Source organism: Oenanthe melanoleuca, chromosome Z, assembly GCF_029582105.1.
Source record: "Oenanthe melanoleuca isolate GR-GAL-2019-014 chromosome Z, OMel1.0, whole genome shotgun sequence".
In the NCBI taxonomy this organism is placed as follows: Eukaryota; Metazoa; Chordata; class Aves; order Passeriformes; family Muscicapidae; genus Oenanthe; species Oenanthe melanoleuca.
This window is the reverse complement of record NC_079362.1, coordinates 11,026,056-11,041,618: the sequence shown is the minus strand read 5'-3', so window position 1 is coordinate 11,041,618 and position 15,563 is coordinate 11,026,056. Positions and strand designations below refer to the sequence as shown.

At 35.5% G+C, this 15,563-nt stretch overlaps 1 protein-coding gene across 1 annotated transcript in view; it reads right to left on the bottom strand.

Annotated features, from left to right (window-relative positions):
• Window positions 1-15,563, bottom strand: part of ALDH1A1 (aldehyde dehydrogenase 1 family member A1) — a 30,402-nt gene that overhangs the window by 12,545 nt on the left and 2,294 nt on the right. The window contains exons 2-6 of the mRNA XM_056514789.1: window positions 10,334-10,438; window positions 6,395-6,535; window positions 3,459-3,588; window positions 2,291-2,352; window positions 171-299 (exon numbers count right to left, since the gene is read on the bottom strand). Coding sequence (XP_056370764.1) covers window positions 171-299; window positions 2,291-2,352; window positions 3,459-3,588; window positions 6,395-6,535; window positions 10,334-10,438 — 567 coding nt within the window. The remainder of the gene's footprint in view (window positions 1-170; window positions 300-2,290; window positions 2,353-3,458; window positions 3,589-6,394; window positions 6,536-10,333; window positions 10,439-15,563) is intronic.

Below are 15,563 nucleotides of genomic sequence, written 5' to 3'. Positions count from 1 at the left end.
TATGCATGCTTTTGCCCTGGTCTGGCTTCACTAGTTTACAGCAAAGTAAGTTCCACAGTGCAAGGCTAGGCATGCAATGAGCCTGTCTTATATTACCTCTGTGGCATTTCAGCTGCAGTATACTCTTACATTCCTGAGAGGGGCAAATAACTCTGTTGTTGGTGACTTACCTCTTTAATTAAGGATCCCATGTAAAGGGCACTGAGAGGAGTTTGTTCTGCTGGTTTGACAACCACTGTGTTTCCACAACAAAGGGCAGGGGCAATCTTCCAGATGAACATAACCAATGGGAAGTTCCACTGAAAGACAGATGAGAAAGTGTATCCTATTTCTAATACATCACCAAAATACCACAGCTTTTTCTATTACAATGGCTTAAATTTTCAACTGGGTGGTTGAACTTTTTGTCAAACTCCTTTCAGAATGAAGATGTTTTGAAAAAAGAATTGGCAATTCAGGCAATACAAAGACTGGGGATTTTTGTGTATATATAAGTCTAGGGGATTCAAGGTTTTAATTACAAGCTCAAGAGACAATGAGTGTACTCCTTCAACAAGGTGTTACAGGCAGTTGGTGGATTAGTGGTGCAGTTGGGAGTTTTGCTTTCTTAAATGGTCACGTCCATCATCAATTTGGTTTTCTAAGGGAGACAAGGTAATAACACATAATGCTGCCCTTTCCCCTGGAGGTTTCACTGGCAGCTGTTGTGGGCAGTTCAGACAGACTGAAAAGCAGCTGAATGCTTTGTATCCCATGTTCTGCCCTGTGAGAGACAACATAGTGGGGAAAATGGCTTTGCCCCTTTGAGAATATTTACAATAGTTTGGGTAGGATTGAGACCATGAGCATCAGTTCAACACCTTTTTGAAATGGGGAAAAGAACAGTTAAGAGTTACCTATTATGTCAGAAAGGCTAGGAGGAATATACACACAACACTTCTTTTTTTCTCTTCTTGTCTCCCTTTGGAGTCACCTCAGTCTCGAAAATAATGGGAACATAAATAATGTAAAGTAAGGGATTACAAAGTTTTCTGCAGATCCATTGTTAAAGTGGAACTGCATAAGTGAAAGGAAGTGGAAATGCTGAGCTGTCAAAAGTGGTTTGCAACATACACATAGTCCTCACAGCTTTGGTTTATGTAGAAACCTGCAGTCTGCTGGTTCTTATTTCAATGGAGGGAAAATGAAGATATACTCAGAAATATTTAACATTTTATAAGAGAATCCATTGTTTGTACTAACTGCTGCTTGTACTTCCTGGAGATAATTTTATTTTAAATGGCCACATCTAGTGTTTCTAGCTCTTTGGCATAGCTTGACTGAGTGTTTTATTTGAAATGCCTTGTGTCTGACCTTCAAGAGGATCTAAACCATCAGTTTCCCAAGCTCTCCTAGAGACTGGATGCAAACATATTCAAGCAATGTTCTCCAAATCAGTGTAGTGTTCTAAAGGTATAGCAAATTTTCAAGATCAGCTTAAGGATGTAACATGAGCAGGACCCACATGTCTGAGCAGACCTTATAGACGACTTTTTCAGAATCTATTGAGCTGCCAAGCAGGTCAGGTGAGGTTGCTCATAACTACCACGTGCAAAGGAGTGGGTGGATTAGGAGAGCCTAGAGCATATAACTGTTTTCACAGACACCCACCAAAACTACATAGACTTCACAAATAAATCTAGAACTTGAGCAAGTGTTTTGAATGATCAGACTCAGCTAAGCATTTTGAAACTTCAGTTAAAAAGAGCAAGATCAAAACTGGGAGTTTAGGTGTGCTAAACAGGAGATTTATTGGACACATTCCTTGTGTTGTAACTTGTACCACCATCGTGGTGAATGAGATGGTGGTACAAGTAAACAAAGATCCAGCTGTACAGATCTGAATGCTGAACAGATCAGAACAGATATTCTAGATCTTGAAGAGGTTATTTTTTATACATGTATAAGTGTAAACATTACAGATTGCAAATATTACATTCTCCTACATGCTTGTTTCTATTTCTTTCAGTTTCAACAAAACAAAATTCCATTTTCCAAATTATTTTGTAAGTCAAACTTTTGAGATTTATTTTCTTTCCATATACAGGGAGGAGAGGGAAAAGTTGGACCAAGGTGACATATCACAAACTGATGAATCAGAATTACAGCACTCAGAATAGTCTCCATCTTTTAGGACCTCAAAATTTCTGGTTAGTAACGTTTCACAAATGCACTTGCATAAGCAAAATTTCAAAAGCATTCCCATTTGTAACAAGGAACAATTGCGTTTACATAAATGTTTCCAACTCACAGGAATAATTTGGCCACACACCCCAATAGGCTCGTGTCTTGTAAATGTAAAAAAGTTTCCATCTGTGGGAAAAAGAAATAAGTTAGGCATTTAGACAAAGCATTTGTGAGAAACAGTTAAATCAGAGATGATAAGGTAGGGTACCAAACTTATCTGGATACAATTTTACTTAAAAATGATATTTTCAAAATCTTAACTATGCAAAAATCCATAAAGTACATCTGGATTCAATGTCTACTTTCTTCATAGCTCCAAGGTTTGATTTTTCCAGTCTGACTGTCTTTTTGCAGTGACAACCCTGCTTCTCAATATGGTATGCACAGCACACCAATAAGCATTCCTCATTTATTTTTTCTTTTATCACCTTTTTTTTTTTTCTTTCAAAAACTTCTCTTTTAAATCCTAGGTACGTATCAGACATTTTTTAATATTAAATCTTAGCTTAAATCAAATCCATTAAATATAAAATTCTCTTTGATTCAAATAAATATGTGTTCCATTAAACCTAGTATAGAAGTCTACATGAGGCAAGAGAGTTGGAAGTATTTATCACTCTAGTTTTCCTTAATTCCTTCTTTATTACCTTTCCCTTAATTCCTTCTTTATTACCTTTTCCTAATTCCTTCTTTATTACCATTCTTTTCTTTGTCTTTCTGAGAGAAGGTAGCTAGAGAGACAATGTTTTCATAGAGTTGTTTAATGGGAAAGGGAATGGAATGAAATTTTAGCAAATGCTGTTTCCTCATTCCTATCTCTTAGTACTTTTCCTATTACATTATCCAGTCACTGAAGTAAATATTACTGCTTTGTACTAATCTTTGCTTAAATATGTAGACACCCAGGTCTCACTGCTGTAGTTTTGTATAAACTGTACATTGCTGTGCAAAAGTAGCCTACCACATTTCTTAGATGTACATACAGGTCAAATTTTTTTGGTCCATAAACAATATTTGTTAGTAGTGTATAGAACAAGAAATAAATGTGAAGACCTACACTAAATGTTTAAACTGAGAACTATGACAAATCTTTTATAACGTATCTTCAAAACTTTCTAAAATAGTTTCCATTTGAGGTATTTTCTGTGTTGCACAACTTTTAGATAAAAGTCAGCTATTTACAGCTTGTGCTGGCCTCAGTTCTGTAGTTTTGCTATCTTGGAACTACTCACCCATTGGAACAGTACGTCCGTGGATTTTATCAGCCCAGCCTGCACAGTAGCGCAAAGTTTTGATACAGGCACCCAAATCCATTAGATAGGCTGTGGAAAAGAGCTTCCCACCATCAATGGTTTCCATTGTCTGCAGACAACGCCAATTAAAAAGTTAATATCAAATATTGATAACGGTTATTTTGCTTGTGGTTTGTAATTTAGCTTTTGGTAGTTCATTTTGAGGATTTCATCTAAAAACATTTAGATTAACTCCCCTCTGAAAAACACATTTTGAAAAACTGAATTTAGCAATCTATAAGTGAGAAATTTTCATGATGGTTTATTTGTATTGCACTATGCAGATAGCATGATCACAATGCATTTGTAATGGTAAGATTTGCTCAAAAAACATCTCCCCATATGAATCAGTTACACAGTTCTGCTTTATATTAAATATTCTGCAAGCACAGATCAGGAGATCAGGCAGGAGACAATGTAAATAGCTGATGCGAATGAAATGAGTGGATTTCCTCAAACCAGCAAGACTCAAGTCTTATGAAAAATACCCTAAATACACCTTGAGTGTTTGATGAGCAAAGGAAAGACCTGAACCATCTAGAATTCTTAAGTGAAAGAAATTCATTGTGAAAAATGAATACTTATGCAGTAGAGAGTCTCTAAATAGGGTTGCTTTTCAGCCAAGTCTAAAGAATGTGGTTTGGATTAATTTCTGTGCCCTTGCTATTGGGAAATAAAGATCATGAGGAGTTCTTAATAATGTCAACATATTTTTGATGCTCAAGAATATTTTTCTCAAGCTGTCCAAAACAGAGAGATTGCAGATCTTCAATTTTATGAACAATCCTGTTACAATATTCAGCAGGAAGAGCCCAAACTACAATTTTAATATCTAAACTATAATTTTAAGATGCAATCAGATTGGCATTTTTTAGCATTTCAGGTTGGATAAACAGACTGATCCTCCAAGAACAGTTTTTCATCACCAACTCCCCTGTGGAGCCCACATTTTTAGTGAACTGGACACATTTTAGATACCATACTTGAGAAGAGAACAGAACAAACAGTGAAGACAGCAATGCTTGATGGCTCTTAGCAACAAGGAACAGATTAAATGAGACACGCCCTTGGCATTCCAGGCAATATATGTGGCACTGTTTTTGTTCTTTTTGTACATGGGAGAGTTTTTTCCCTGACCTCAAGCTAGCTTTCAGCATCACAAAAGATTGAATCCTAAGCAACAGACTTTTCAGTGGCTCTTTCAGTACCTTGGTTTGACTTACTCTTTCAATTGCCTGTCTGTAGGTCTGCTGAGTCTCTGGAATATCTTATCAACAAATAAAGCACTGAAATGGAATAATTTTCATCCTTCTCAAATGCATGAACACAGTAAAATAACTTTGCAATGAGCTTTGGACATCTATTTTGATCTCTAGTGCTCAGGAGGATGTGTCAGTCTATATTACAAGTTTTGCAGGTAGGATAAACTGTGAGTGGAGAAAATCTCTCTTCATCAAAGTCTGGAAACCACTTTACTCATACATACCTTTTCTGAAAATGGAAGTAGTTAGTAAGGTAACTAAGTTGTAGGAAACATAAATAAAGTCAGTAAAACAGAGACTTGGGAAGGGCCCTAGAAAAGCAATTCTTTCATATTATGAAAACAAAAAATATGAAAAAAAAACGAATTCAATGTTTCATCTTCCCTGTGAAAAAAAAAGATGGTATCTTAATCCTCTTTGCATTTTTAATGACTTAGACTGTACAATATAGAAACAAATGCCAGCTAATGCAATTATTTAATGGACAAGAGGTCCAACTCTCTTAAAATTTTGTCTCTCTCAACTCAAATCTAGCATTTTAAAGGACATAAGTTCCACCCACACAAGGTTTCTCCTGAGAAACTCTACTACAGTCATAAGGACATATAATGGGCAACAGATGCTTTGCAGATTTTAGATATCTGAAGGATTAAATTTTATGAGTTTATTTACAGTGTCTTTGTGGCTAATGGCTAAATACTTCAAACTATAACTAGATCAGTCTGAGTGATGATCCTGAGTGTTGGATACTCCTCCTTCTCTAAATTTTTTTGCTATTTGCAGTAAACCAGGATTCATCTTCAGCACAAGCAATTATCCCACCTAAATTTTAGTTCCAGAATGTGCCTGAAATAGCAGAGAAATCACCTTAATAATAACATCATATGTGGAGTTTAAAACAAGGAGGAGAGGATAGTAGCCTTTATCAAATTGGTAGTATATTTTTATTTTACATGCCATTTCTTGTCTCACAACTTGTAAGAGAAAGCATTACAAATTATGTGTCTTCTATTAAGTGTTCTGTTAAGTGGTTTGAAAAGAGAGGACATCATTCCCCAGTGCTCATGTTATAGTTTGCTTTTTTTTTAAATAATTGATTGCTGCCTTCAGTTCTGGTTAAGATTTATCATTCATTACTGGTTGCAAGCTGGAGTTAATGAAGGACCAGTGGTAGGAAAATATAGAGTTATGAAATTCAGAAATCTTTTCCAGTTCTGACTTGTATCATCTATAAACCTGGAGCCAGGCTTTGAGTTTAGGCCCTGATTCAGGCTTTGATTTGATTTTAGGCCTTGATTCAGACTTTGGTTTAGACAAGCACTAACCATGTGATCAGTGTTAGCGTGCGTTTAAGAATCAGTGATTCACATTACTGTGGCTGCAGGTAGTTTAAGTATCACTTTAAAGCTAATCAAATACTCAAGTACTTGGTGGATTTAGGGTGTCAATAGACCAGAGTGCAAGCCAGCTTAGTGAAGTCCATTTGCTACAGAGAAGAAAACCGAATGTTGAGACAGCCTAGCTTTCCAAAGAGTAGGCATGTTAAACTTGCTGGCATATTTCTGTAAAATCAGGGCTTTTCTCCTTGTCCTTTTGCTCACATGTCGTACTCACAGCTAGAAGCAGACGGTCTCTTTCGACTAAGTCAGCCAGTTTATTCAAGAGCCTTCCTCGCTCTGAGGCGTCCATCGTGCGCCAGGTTGAGCCCAGCTCAAAAGCCTTTCTAGCTGCTTTGACTGCCTCGTCCACATCCGCCTGCGGGGAAAGCAAAAACACTTACAGGATCAGCAGCTGGCTCTGTCACAAGCCCTTTTTCGCTGTTAAATGTGTAAAGTTTAGAGTAAGTTTAACATAAATTTTAAATAAGAGAAACAACCCCGATCTAATAAAAATTAGTATCAGTAATGTTAAACACATGGGTTATTTTCTTTCAAATGCTTCTGCTGCTATTTCAGCAATGCAAAATTCTATGAGAAACAGGCGAGTTCTCAAAGTTTCCAAAACAAAAATTTATTAAAGAACTCTGTATTTAAGATTCACATTTTTAAGCCCTTTCTATAAACCAAGCGCTTACATCGATGATACTTTATGTCTTTCATTTACAAAGAGATACCTGAGTCTGCAAGGTAAATGGTTAATTACCCATCATCTGAAAGTATCTCACAGTACAATGAAACCAGGCTAGAATAGCCTGTTCCTTAGGATGCTTCATAAAATGAAACCAAATTTATTATTAAGTAAGACAAATCAATAAATTGAAATATTTATGTATAAAATTACTTTTAAAAGAAGCCAGGTTTAAAATCTAAACCTAAATATTTTGAAGTCTAAGCACTGTCTTTGCATACACCAGCTAATTTGTCAGTCCATTAATGTTTTTTATTTCATACTTTTCTATTTATCATTTGGTTTTCACTATAGAAGGAAAACCTATAATGAAACTATTCCGAGAAAAGGGTGTTCCAGGATTTAAGAAAAAGAAATTAGAATTTCTTGAAAAAAGGCTTTTGGTACTAGGAATTCTTCTGTATTTCAAAATTCTTGTAAAATTTACCAACAAAAGCAGTGAATAAGAAAGAGGTTTATTGTAGTTTTTTTATCAGAAATGAAGAAATTTTGTGAAAAAAAGAAAAAATATATGCCATTTTCCAGAGAAAATTGCATGCAATGTTTGAAGGATATCTTTCAAACATTATTTGTGCTGCTGTTTACTAATACCTTCTCCAGGGAAATCATTATCAAGGTTGACTAAGTCAGCAAATTCAACTAAGTCAACACTACAGTCAATTGTTTAAAACATGAATCTGATCTTGAATCTTTAACTGATATTGGCAGCCATGAATTAATTTTAAGAAGCTGTGAGAGAGGCTTGTTAGTGGCTTGGAAAGCCCAGCACAGACTGGTGAGGCAGAAGGCCACAGAACTTCCAAAATTTTTCCAGGAAATTTGGGAAAAGTTAGGAAGCAAGAATATGAATTTCATAGACATTACTATAGAGTAATAGTGGTCAGTCACCTACTCCAAGTAGCTGAAATCTACCAAATTAAGAATTGCTTTTCTTCAGAATCTGTCAGCATATTGTCAAACATCTCATCACTATCAGTGACTATCAGACTATCAGCTGACTATCAGCTTGGCCTTAACAGGAAAAGGAGAAGGGATAAAATTGTCATATGAATATGAACAGTATAAATTAAAGCTACATTGTCTGGTGTTTCTACTGGAAGTGCAGAAGTAATTAAAACCAAGAAAAATAATACTGAGCAATATAGTGCTGTGAACAAAAAGTTAAAAAAATTTTTTTTTCTTAAACTGTATGAAATTTAATTTCGTTACATCAATTTACACTATGAATATAAAGACTCCTTTCTGAGCCAGTTAGATTTATTACAGAGGTATATTTAGTTTACATACACTGACCATTTGGTGAGCGGCTTTATTATTACTAGAGGCCTTTAGGATTAGGAATGTAGCTTGAAAGAGCCATCAAACTGGAAAAAACAGTTCCCACCCACATATATGTCTGTTCTTTGTAAACTCCTCTTGTTTTGTAAAATACCACTGCAAGGGAGTGGACAACCCTTTGTCAACTCTATTGTATGGACAAATTAAATTCCTAAAATCTCTTGGCTCATTGTCTGAAGTCTAGCCTCTTGCATATTAGGTTCATAATGGCTGTGTAATTTACTAGATCTGCACAATTTACTAGGCTATTTAGTTAATGGCAGTTGTCATTACATATTAGTTTGCAAAATTATTGAAGAGAAAGCAAACCTGTGTTTTGAATAGTATTATCTCTTTATTTAATGAGTTGTTAGAGAGCTTGTAAGGATAGAAAGCTGCAAAAATTTTGAATGGAAACTGAACAGTAGCAAGTTATGAGTAATTTAATTTGGGGATAATAAATTATCAGTGTCTCAGCACCATTTATAGATAGCTGGTAGTAAAGAAAAGAAAAACCTTTGAAAAACTTCAGGTTTTTAAATTTTAAAACATTATTTCACTTCAGATGAAGTAATTGAAAATCAGACTTTCACAGCCATGTTTTTCTAAGAAAAGGTTAAAAATCTGTCTTCATGATGACCTTCTTAGTAATTATTGGTCACTATTGCTCAAGTACTAGACAACATTAGAGGCAAAGATTATTGGGAGAGTTATGATGAGATTACAGACCAGAGTAAGAAAGATTTAATGAGAAGATGATTCTGAGTGCATTTCTTAAAAGAGCATTTTATTTCAGTGTGAATTATTGTGCAATAAATTTAAAAATTCTGAAAAAGCACAGGCTTATTATATTGGCCATAATAGTTTTTGTGAACTAATACCACAGGCAAACTTAAAAGTTTTACATTAGTTCTACTAGATAACATTTTGATGCTAAGCTTAAAAAATGCTTCTTATACATTCTAGAGATGTGTATTTCTTGACTAAAATGAATATATAATTTTGTGAGAAGTGTAAATTTTTTTTTTTTTTTTACTTTGGGATGCTTTAAAGTAGAAATGTAGAAAATTAAATACATATGTGCAAGAACCAAACCAGTAATTACAAAACCATCTTTATTTCCAATTACAGTCATCTTGTGAACTGGAAATACAACCTTCCCTTCTTGTATTTATTTTCCAAGAGTGTGTTAAAAAAACGCTTTCTTTAGTCAGCACTTTCAATGCTGTTAGACACATTGCTTATCCTATTTTTTAAAACTACCACCTTCCTTACATTCAAACTGTATAGCAACACTAAGCAAGTCCTGTTTGAAAGAAAAACACATAACAAAAATACAGAGATTAGGGCTTAGGTTTTCATTATATCTTTGATTGCATGGCATCTATCTGAAACTTTCTACAACAGAATCACATAAATATAAAAAAAATATTTCATTACAGTTTTCAACAATTTTTTTAGTCATCTGCTTCATTGATTCAACACACTTTAAGGAGGTCAGTTTTGGAGGAATTAGCGACTATTTGATAGGCTACCTTCATCTTCAAAGTAATTTTTAGGACTATGTTCCAGAATGTTTTTCACAAAACAAAATATTTGAAGGGGGCAGTACTGAGATTACATATAGCTAAAGATAATCATGGTAGTGACCATTTTCACAAAATTTGTGGAAAATGATAACTATTTGTCCTTTTTATATTTTCTATAAGGAAAAGCCTTGTATAAATGTGTAATGTACAAGATTATGTTACTTTGTAATGCAGAAAACATAACAGAAAAAAAATGAAATCCCAACTAAATTTTTAGATGTCAATGTACACAGATAAGAAAAAGAATCAATAATAGTCAAACAAATCAGCAAAAAATATTTCTTCAGAAATTTTCTCATATAAACCTATGGTAAAGCAGTGTTTCAACATCTCTTTACCAAAAAATATCACGGCTTATTAAAAAAGGTTTTGGGAAAGAAGGTATACAGGATGAAGTAGGTCCATCTGAGGTGATGTTTTACATTACATTACACTACATTTACAAATGACTTCTTGCGTTCCTGCTTTTAAGGTGCACTGAAATAAAAGTTGCAGTTAAGGGCGAAAAAGAAAACCCTACCTTGTCACCTTCTTCAACCTCACAGATTTTCTCTTCAGTAGCTGGGTTAAAGACTGCAAATTTTTTACCACTGATTGAATCATGCCATTCATTGTTTATAAAGATCTGCAGGGGAAGAAAGAGTGCAAATATATTAGGAACACATATGTAGCTGTTGTCTGTTATATGTTTTAGTCTTTCATAGCTGAGAGCTGCCAGGTTCATAGATGTCTGAAATAAAACTAGATAGCTGTTATTACATTATTCTGAAGAGATGAATAATCACATACACACTTAACCAGGATTAGTTTATTAAAACTGATTTCCTTTGGAAAGACAAACTTTTCTCTGCATTGCATTTTTACTTTGTTTCATGTCATAAAAATATGCTGCAGTAAAGGGGTCCTTCCTCTCTGTGAAGTACGAGGGAGGTAGAGCCCTAAATGACCTATGGAAAATTGCCTGAGTTTCCCATGGTCATAGGGCTGGTAACAATGAAGGGCCTTTCTGTTACATAGCCTGACAGAAGCAAACCCAGCCCTTGGATTAAATAAGTATTTTGGATTAAGAGATCACTGTTGTATTTATCTTTGCTTTGAATTCTCTTCATTCTCTCCTGCCAAAAAGAGGAAATCCCAACCAAAACCAAACCAAACCAAACCAAACCAAACCAAACCAAACCAAACCAAACCAAACCCCCCCAAATATACAAAACCAATATCAGGATTCTTTGAAATTGAAACTGAGACGGAAAAAACCCTGCTATTGTCATAGTCAATTCAATGAGTTAAAGAATCATGGAATGGATACAGCCTGGAAGGGACCACAGTGGGGTCATATTGCCCAATATCCCTGCTCAAGCAGGATTATATTAGAGCACATTGCACAGAATTGCACCCAGATGACTCTGTGTGCTTAGAACAGGCATAAGGACCTCTGGGTGAAATTTGAGGTACTTATGTCTGTTCACAAATGCAAAACAGAGCCTGGGTCTTACCTGTGGGCGCACAAGATCTGTGCTACTCTAGAGCCTGCCATCTCTGGGACACTGTTTGTACAATGGTCAAAGTGGTTTAATTTCTTTTTAAACGGTGGGTTAACCTTGTAACAAAAAGGAAATGCTCATTGAAAAGACCTGATAAATGCACAGCTGTTGAAAAGAGGAGGATAAGTTGCTAATAAGTGCTTTGTACGTTGCTTCTTGAAGTGGGCATGGTAAGGTCTACAGTCCAAAGTTAACAGCACCTGTCCTTCTCTACCTGGCTCATCTCTGGGTCCAGGTCAGTGCTGAAACAGCTGTGCCATGCTAAGCTGTCCTACCTTGAGCCCACCCTCCTGATGCTGGTGGGCTGCTGCCTTCCCTTCTCACTGCCTTCCAGTGTCATTGCATTCTAGGAATGTGTGTGGGATCTCGATTGGGCTCACCTGTAAGGACATGTCAGGCTCTGACTCACTGTACCAGGTATTTTGAGCTCAAATTGTGCTTCTCTCTAGAGTCAAGGCATCTTGACCCTGAGTTAGTCACTGGAGTGTAGCAGTGAGACCAGCTAGCACCCTACTGCTGCTGTTAGAGTAGCAGCAACTTTGAAGTAGAAAACCAGAAAATGCTTTGGTGTAGACAAGGTAGGTGGTGGTTGACTCAGGGCAAGACAATGTCAAGACACCAGAACTGCAGGCTAACTGCTTTTTGTCACAGAAACTTGAGGAATAAATCCTTCTACCACAACCACATATGTTACTAGAATGTGACAGATTTTAGGGAATAAATTTTCTGCAGAGTATTATAACTGGTTGAGTAGTTAATAATTGGTGTTTTTAATAATTGGTGAATAGTTTATTATATAACCATCAAAACTGATGAAACTTATATCTCTAAATGCATATGACAACCATCTGTTAATATATTCCTGTATTATGCTAGTACGCTTCTGTATGTTTCTTTTTTTTTTTTTATGTGGGCAACTTATACAGTGTCATTGTCACCTCTGACCATCAGGACTGACCAGCAAACTCCTGATTTAACAAAAGGTGAAATAAATATCTAAGTCATGGAAATTTCTGATAGGTTATGAAGCAAGTTACAAAAATATCCACACAAAATTCCAATTGTGGTGAAAAGGCAAAGACAGCAGTTAAATGGTTAATATTAAAAATGCCATTGCCAAGGAAAGAGACAAAGTAAAAGGTAAATATTAATATAACACTGCTATGATGTTACAGTATGCCAAATTCATATCTGTCTGTGAAAAGAATAATAGAAAAACATACCATTTTTGGAGATAGTTAAAGTGCTTGTTTAAATACTACATTTATTGTACCAATCAATATCACCCATAATATTAGTTTGGAATATATTTCTTATTAATGTTTTCTAATACTATTCCTGTTTAAAACATAACTTCATTATATTAAATATATATACAATATTGCATCAGAGCTGTATAAATCAAGCTATCCAGATGTCTTCCATAAGCTAGATAGCAGCCTTGCAAAATGGGGGTAAGAAAGACGAGAAACAAAAAAAGTCAAAACTCTCATGTAAGCTGTATTAACACATTTCAGGCAGCCATGCTCATAAAATGCTGTGGAGTATTTGCTACAAACAGGATGTGGATCTCTAAGCCCAGGCAACACTGAAGTACCAGCTAACAGCAGCCTCTAGCAACAGCCTTGACCTGCTGAGGAAAGCAATGTCTGGGATGATCCTGCAATGGTTACAGTGTTTTTTCAGCGAGTTAGAGCTCCGCTGACATAAATGCACAGGACTTACCCCTCTGTGGCAAGTGCCAAGCAATGGGCTTTCTGCGGGGGCTGACTACTGCCCATGAAGTTTAGGGCTACAGATTTATTTTGCAAAGATTTAGAAATATTGTTACAGATGTTTTGTAACTGTTACTTCACTGGAATTTCAGGAAAGAAGTTTTTTGGGTTTTTTTTTAATTTTATTTCAACAACCCAAATTTTATGAATATTCAGATATCTTTGCAGTAGAACTGGAAATACAGATTTCCAGTAGATGAGACTGCACACTGCAAGAGCTTAGTGTTTTAAATAAAGCACAGAGAACATCAGTCAAAAACTCTCTAATGCCTTTATTCCTCAATGTTGTAAGGAAATAAAATCTTGCATTTCTGGAATGATTGATTTCAGTTGAAATGACCTGTGTGTTCCATTTGGTATTGAAGTTACCTGCAGGACTACAGTATTTCTTGTTCACACAGTTGATTTTGCCACTCAGATGACCTGAGCAGGGAATGGAGATGCAAGACCTGAACTTTGCCTATGCCAACAGGGTGGTTTCTTTTCCTTTGCTTCTGGAGTATTTTGAAAGAATTGTGAATTCATTTTGAAGTATTGCTAGATGGGAAGTACCATATATGTGTCTGTGCTGCATGAGGAAAGAATACAATAGCTCTGCTGAAAAAAAATTAGGGTCTTTACATTAAGTGTCATCATCTTATGAAACACAAATTTTTGCTTATCTTCCTTAGAATAAGGATTGCCTATTTTGTGGGCTCAATATTGTGCAGTCTGTACCAGGTTTCAGGCTTCAGTGTCTCTGCAAAGTAACTTAAAAATACAGCTTAAAAAGAAAATTTCTGCTGTTGGATTGATCCCATATTCAGCATCTTTCTATAAACTCACTGTTTGTTAGAGAGGAATTTTTATGCAATTCACTAATGATGATTAATGTTATAATTTATGCAGAAATGTAGTCAAGAAAAGTAATGGAACTAATTAAAATATGGACCTTCCCTAATTTAGCTATTAAGGATAGCTTTTTAAACATGAAAATAAAGGTCTAAATTATCTTCTGTGTAGATATCAGAAACTCTTGCAATCTTACAGTATAAGAAAAAGCAAAGCCTCTTCCCACCTTAATTCTGCCCCTGGCTATAGCTAAATTTTTCTTGACAACACTCTTCAAATGAGCCCAGTTTCCTGTTTCACAGAGCTAAAAGTGAGCACCAGATTTGAACCTTTCCTCATCTGACTGCTCTTAAGCTTTCTTATGTGGACTATGAAGCAGGGAGTTACACAAACAGCATGTTTTCACAGTCCAGGAACAGTGAGGAGACACCAGGGCTGAGGCAATTTAACATCACTCGTGTGAGGTGATGCACAGTGCTGAATCAATGTTGTACCTGTTCACTCCTACTTGTATAAATTGTGACAGCTTTTCAGGTACTCTTGAGTACAATAACTCACGAAAAAATGACTTGGCAGTAAATTTTACAGATATATCTAAACCTTAAAGTACTGTGGCCCAAGAGGAGGCTCATTTCAAGTGCTATAAATTCTAATTTACAAGTCTCAAAATATGGCATGGAGTCTCACTGTGTTCTTGGAGCAATCAAAATATGTGGCCTTTCTTAAGGTGCTCCCAAAGAATGAAAATTTAAGTTTTAAACAAATATGCCAATATAGATGCTGCTGTGAAATCTCTTCCTTTTCTCCCCCTCTGGTTTTTCCTTACAAGAAGTTTATATTTGGCTAATATTTTGTGTAACTTTTCCCCCCCTACCTTGCAATGTGCTATTATTGATGCAGGAACATTTTACTGCTGCAATGGACTAATAATCAGAGAACATAAAAATTCTTTTTATTAAATATTATGTCATTTTTTAAATTTTCCACTTAGTGGCTCTGTGTCCAGAAAGTGACCTGATCTTAGAAAGAGTGACTTTCTATAGTACCTTTCTAGCTCATTACCTTTCCCCAGATAGTCCAATTACATTTTTGGGCTTTTATGTCTCACTTTTGTTTTTGAAACCACTGGCTGCAGCATTTTAATGTTCAGTATACTTTTTCTTTACTCATAGTGCCTTAGCCTTCCACACTTCCTGATATTCCACGTGTAGCTTAACAAGAGAATGTTCAGCTCTTTTCTCCCCCTTGTGTAATTTGACAACCTAATAATTAACTAATCTGAGTTTCTCTGATTAAAGGAGTATTGCAGGGTTTAGTGTATGTGAAAGCATCAGGACAGAAAGCATTTGTCAAGCAATCATTGTCTAATTCCTCAGAGTTGACTAAGTAAAATATTTACTAACACATTTTTAGCTAGCTACCAAAACTCACTGGGTTCACGGAAATATCTTTAAAGGAGGTTCATATATAAAGCCAATTCAAGATTACTTTCTGGTTCAAGCCAATTTCAGTGTTTAAAATACATTTGATTTGATGTCTGAAAGTCAAATTTCATGAAGAGTGTTAAGTATTATACTATATGTAAAAGGCTTACTCTGAA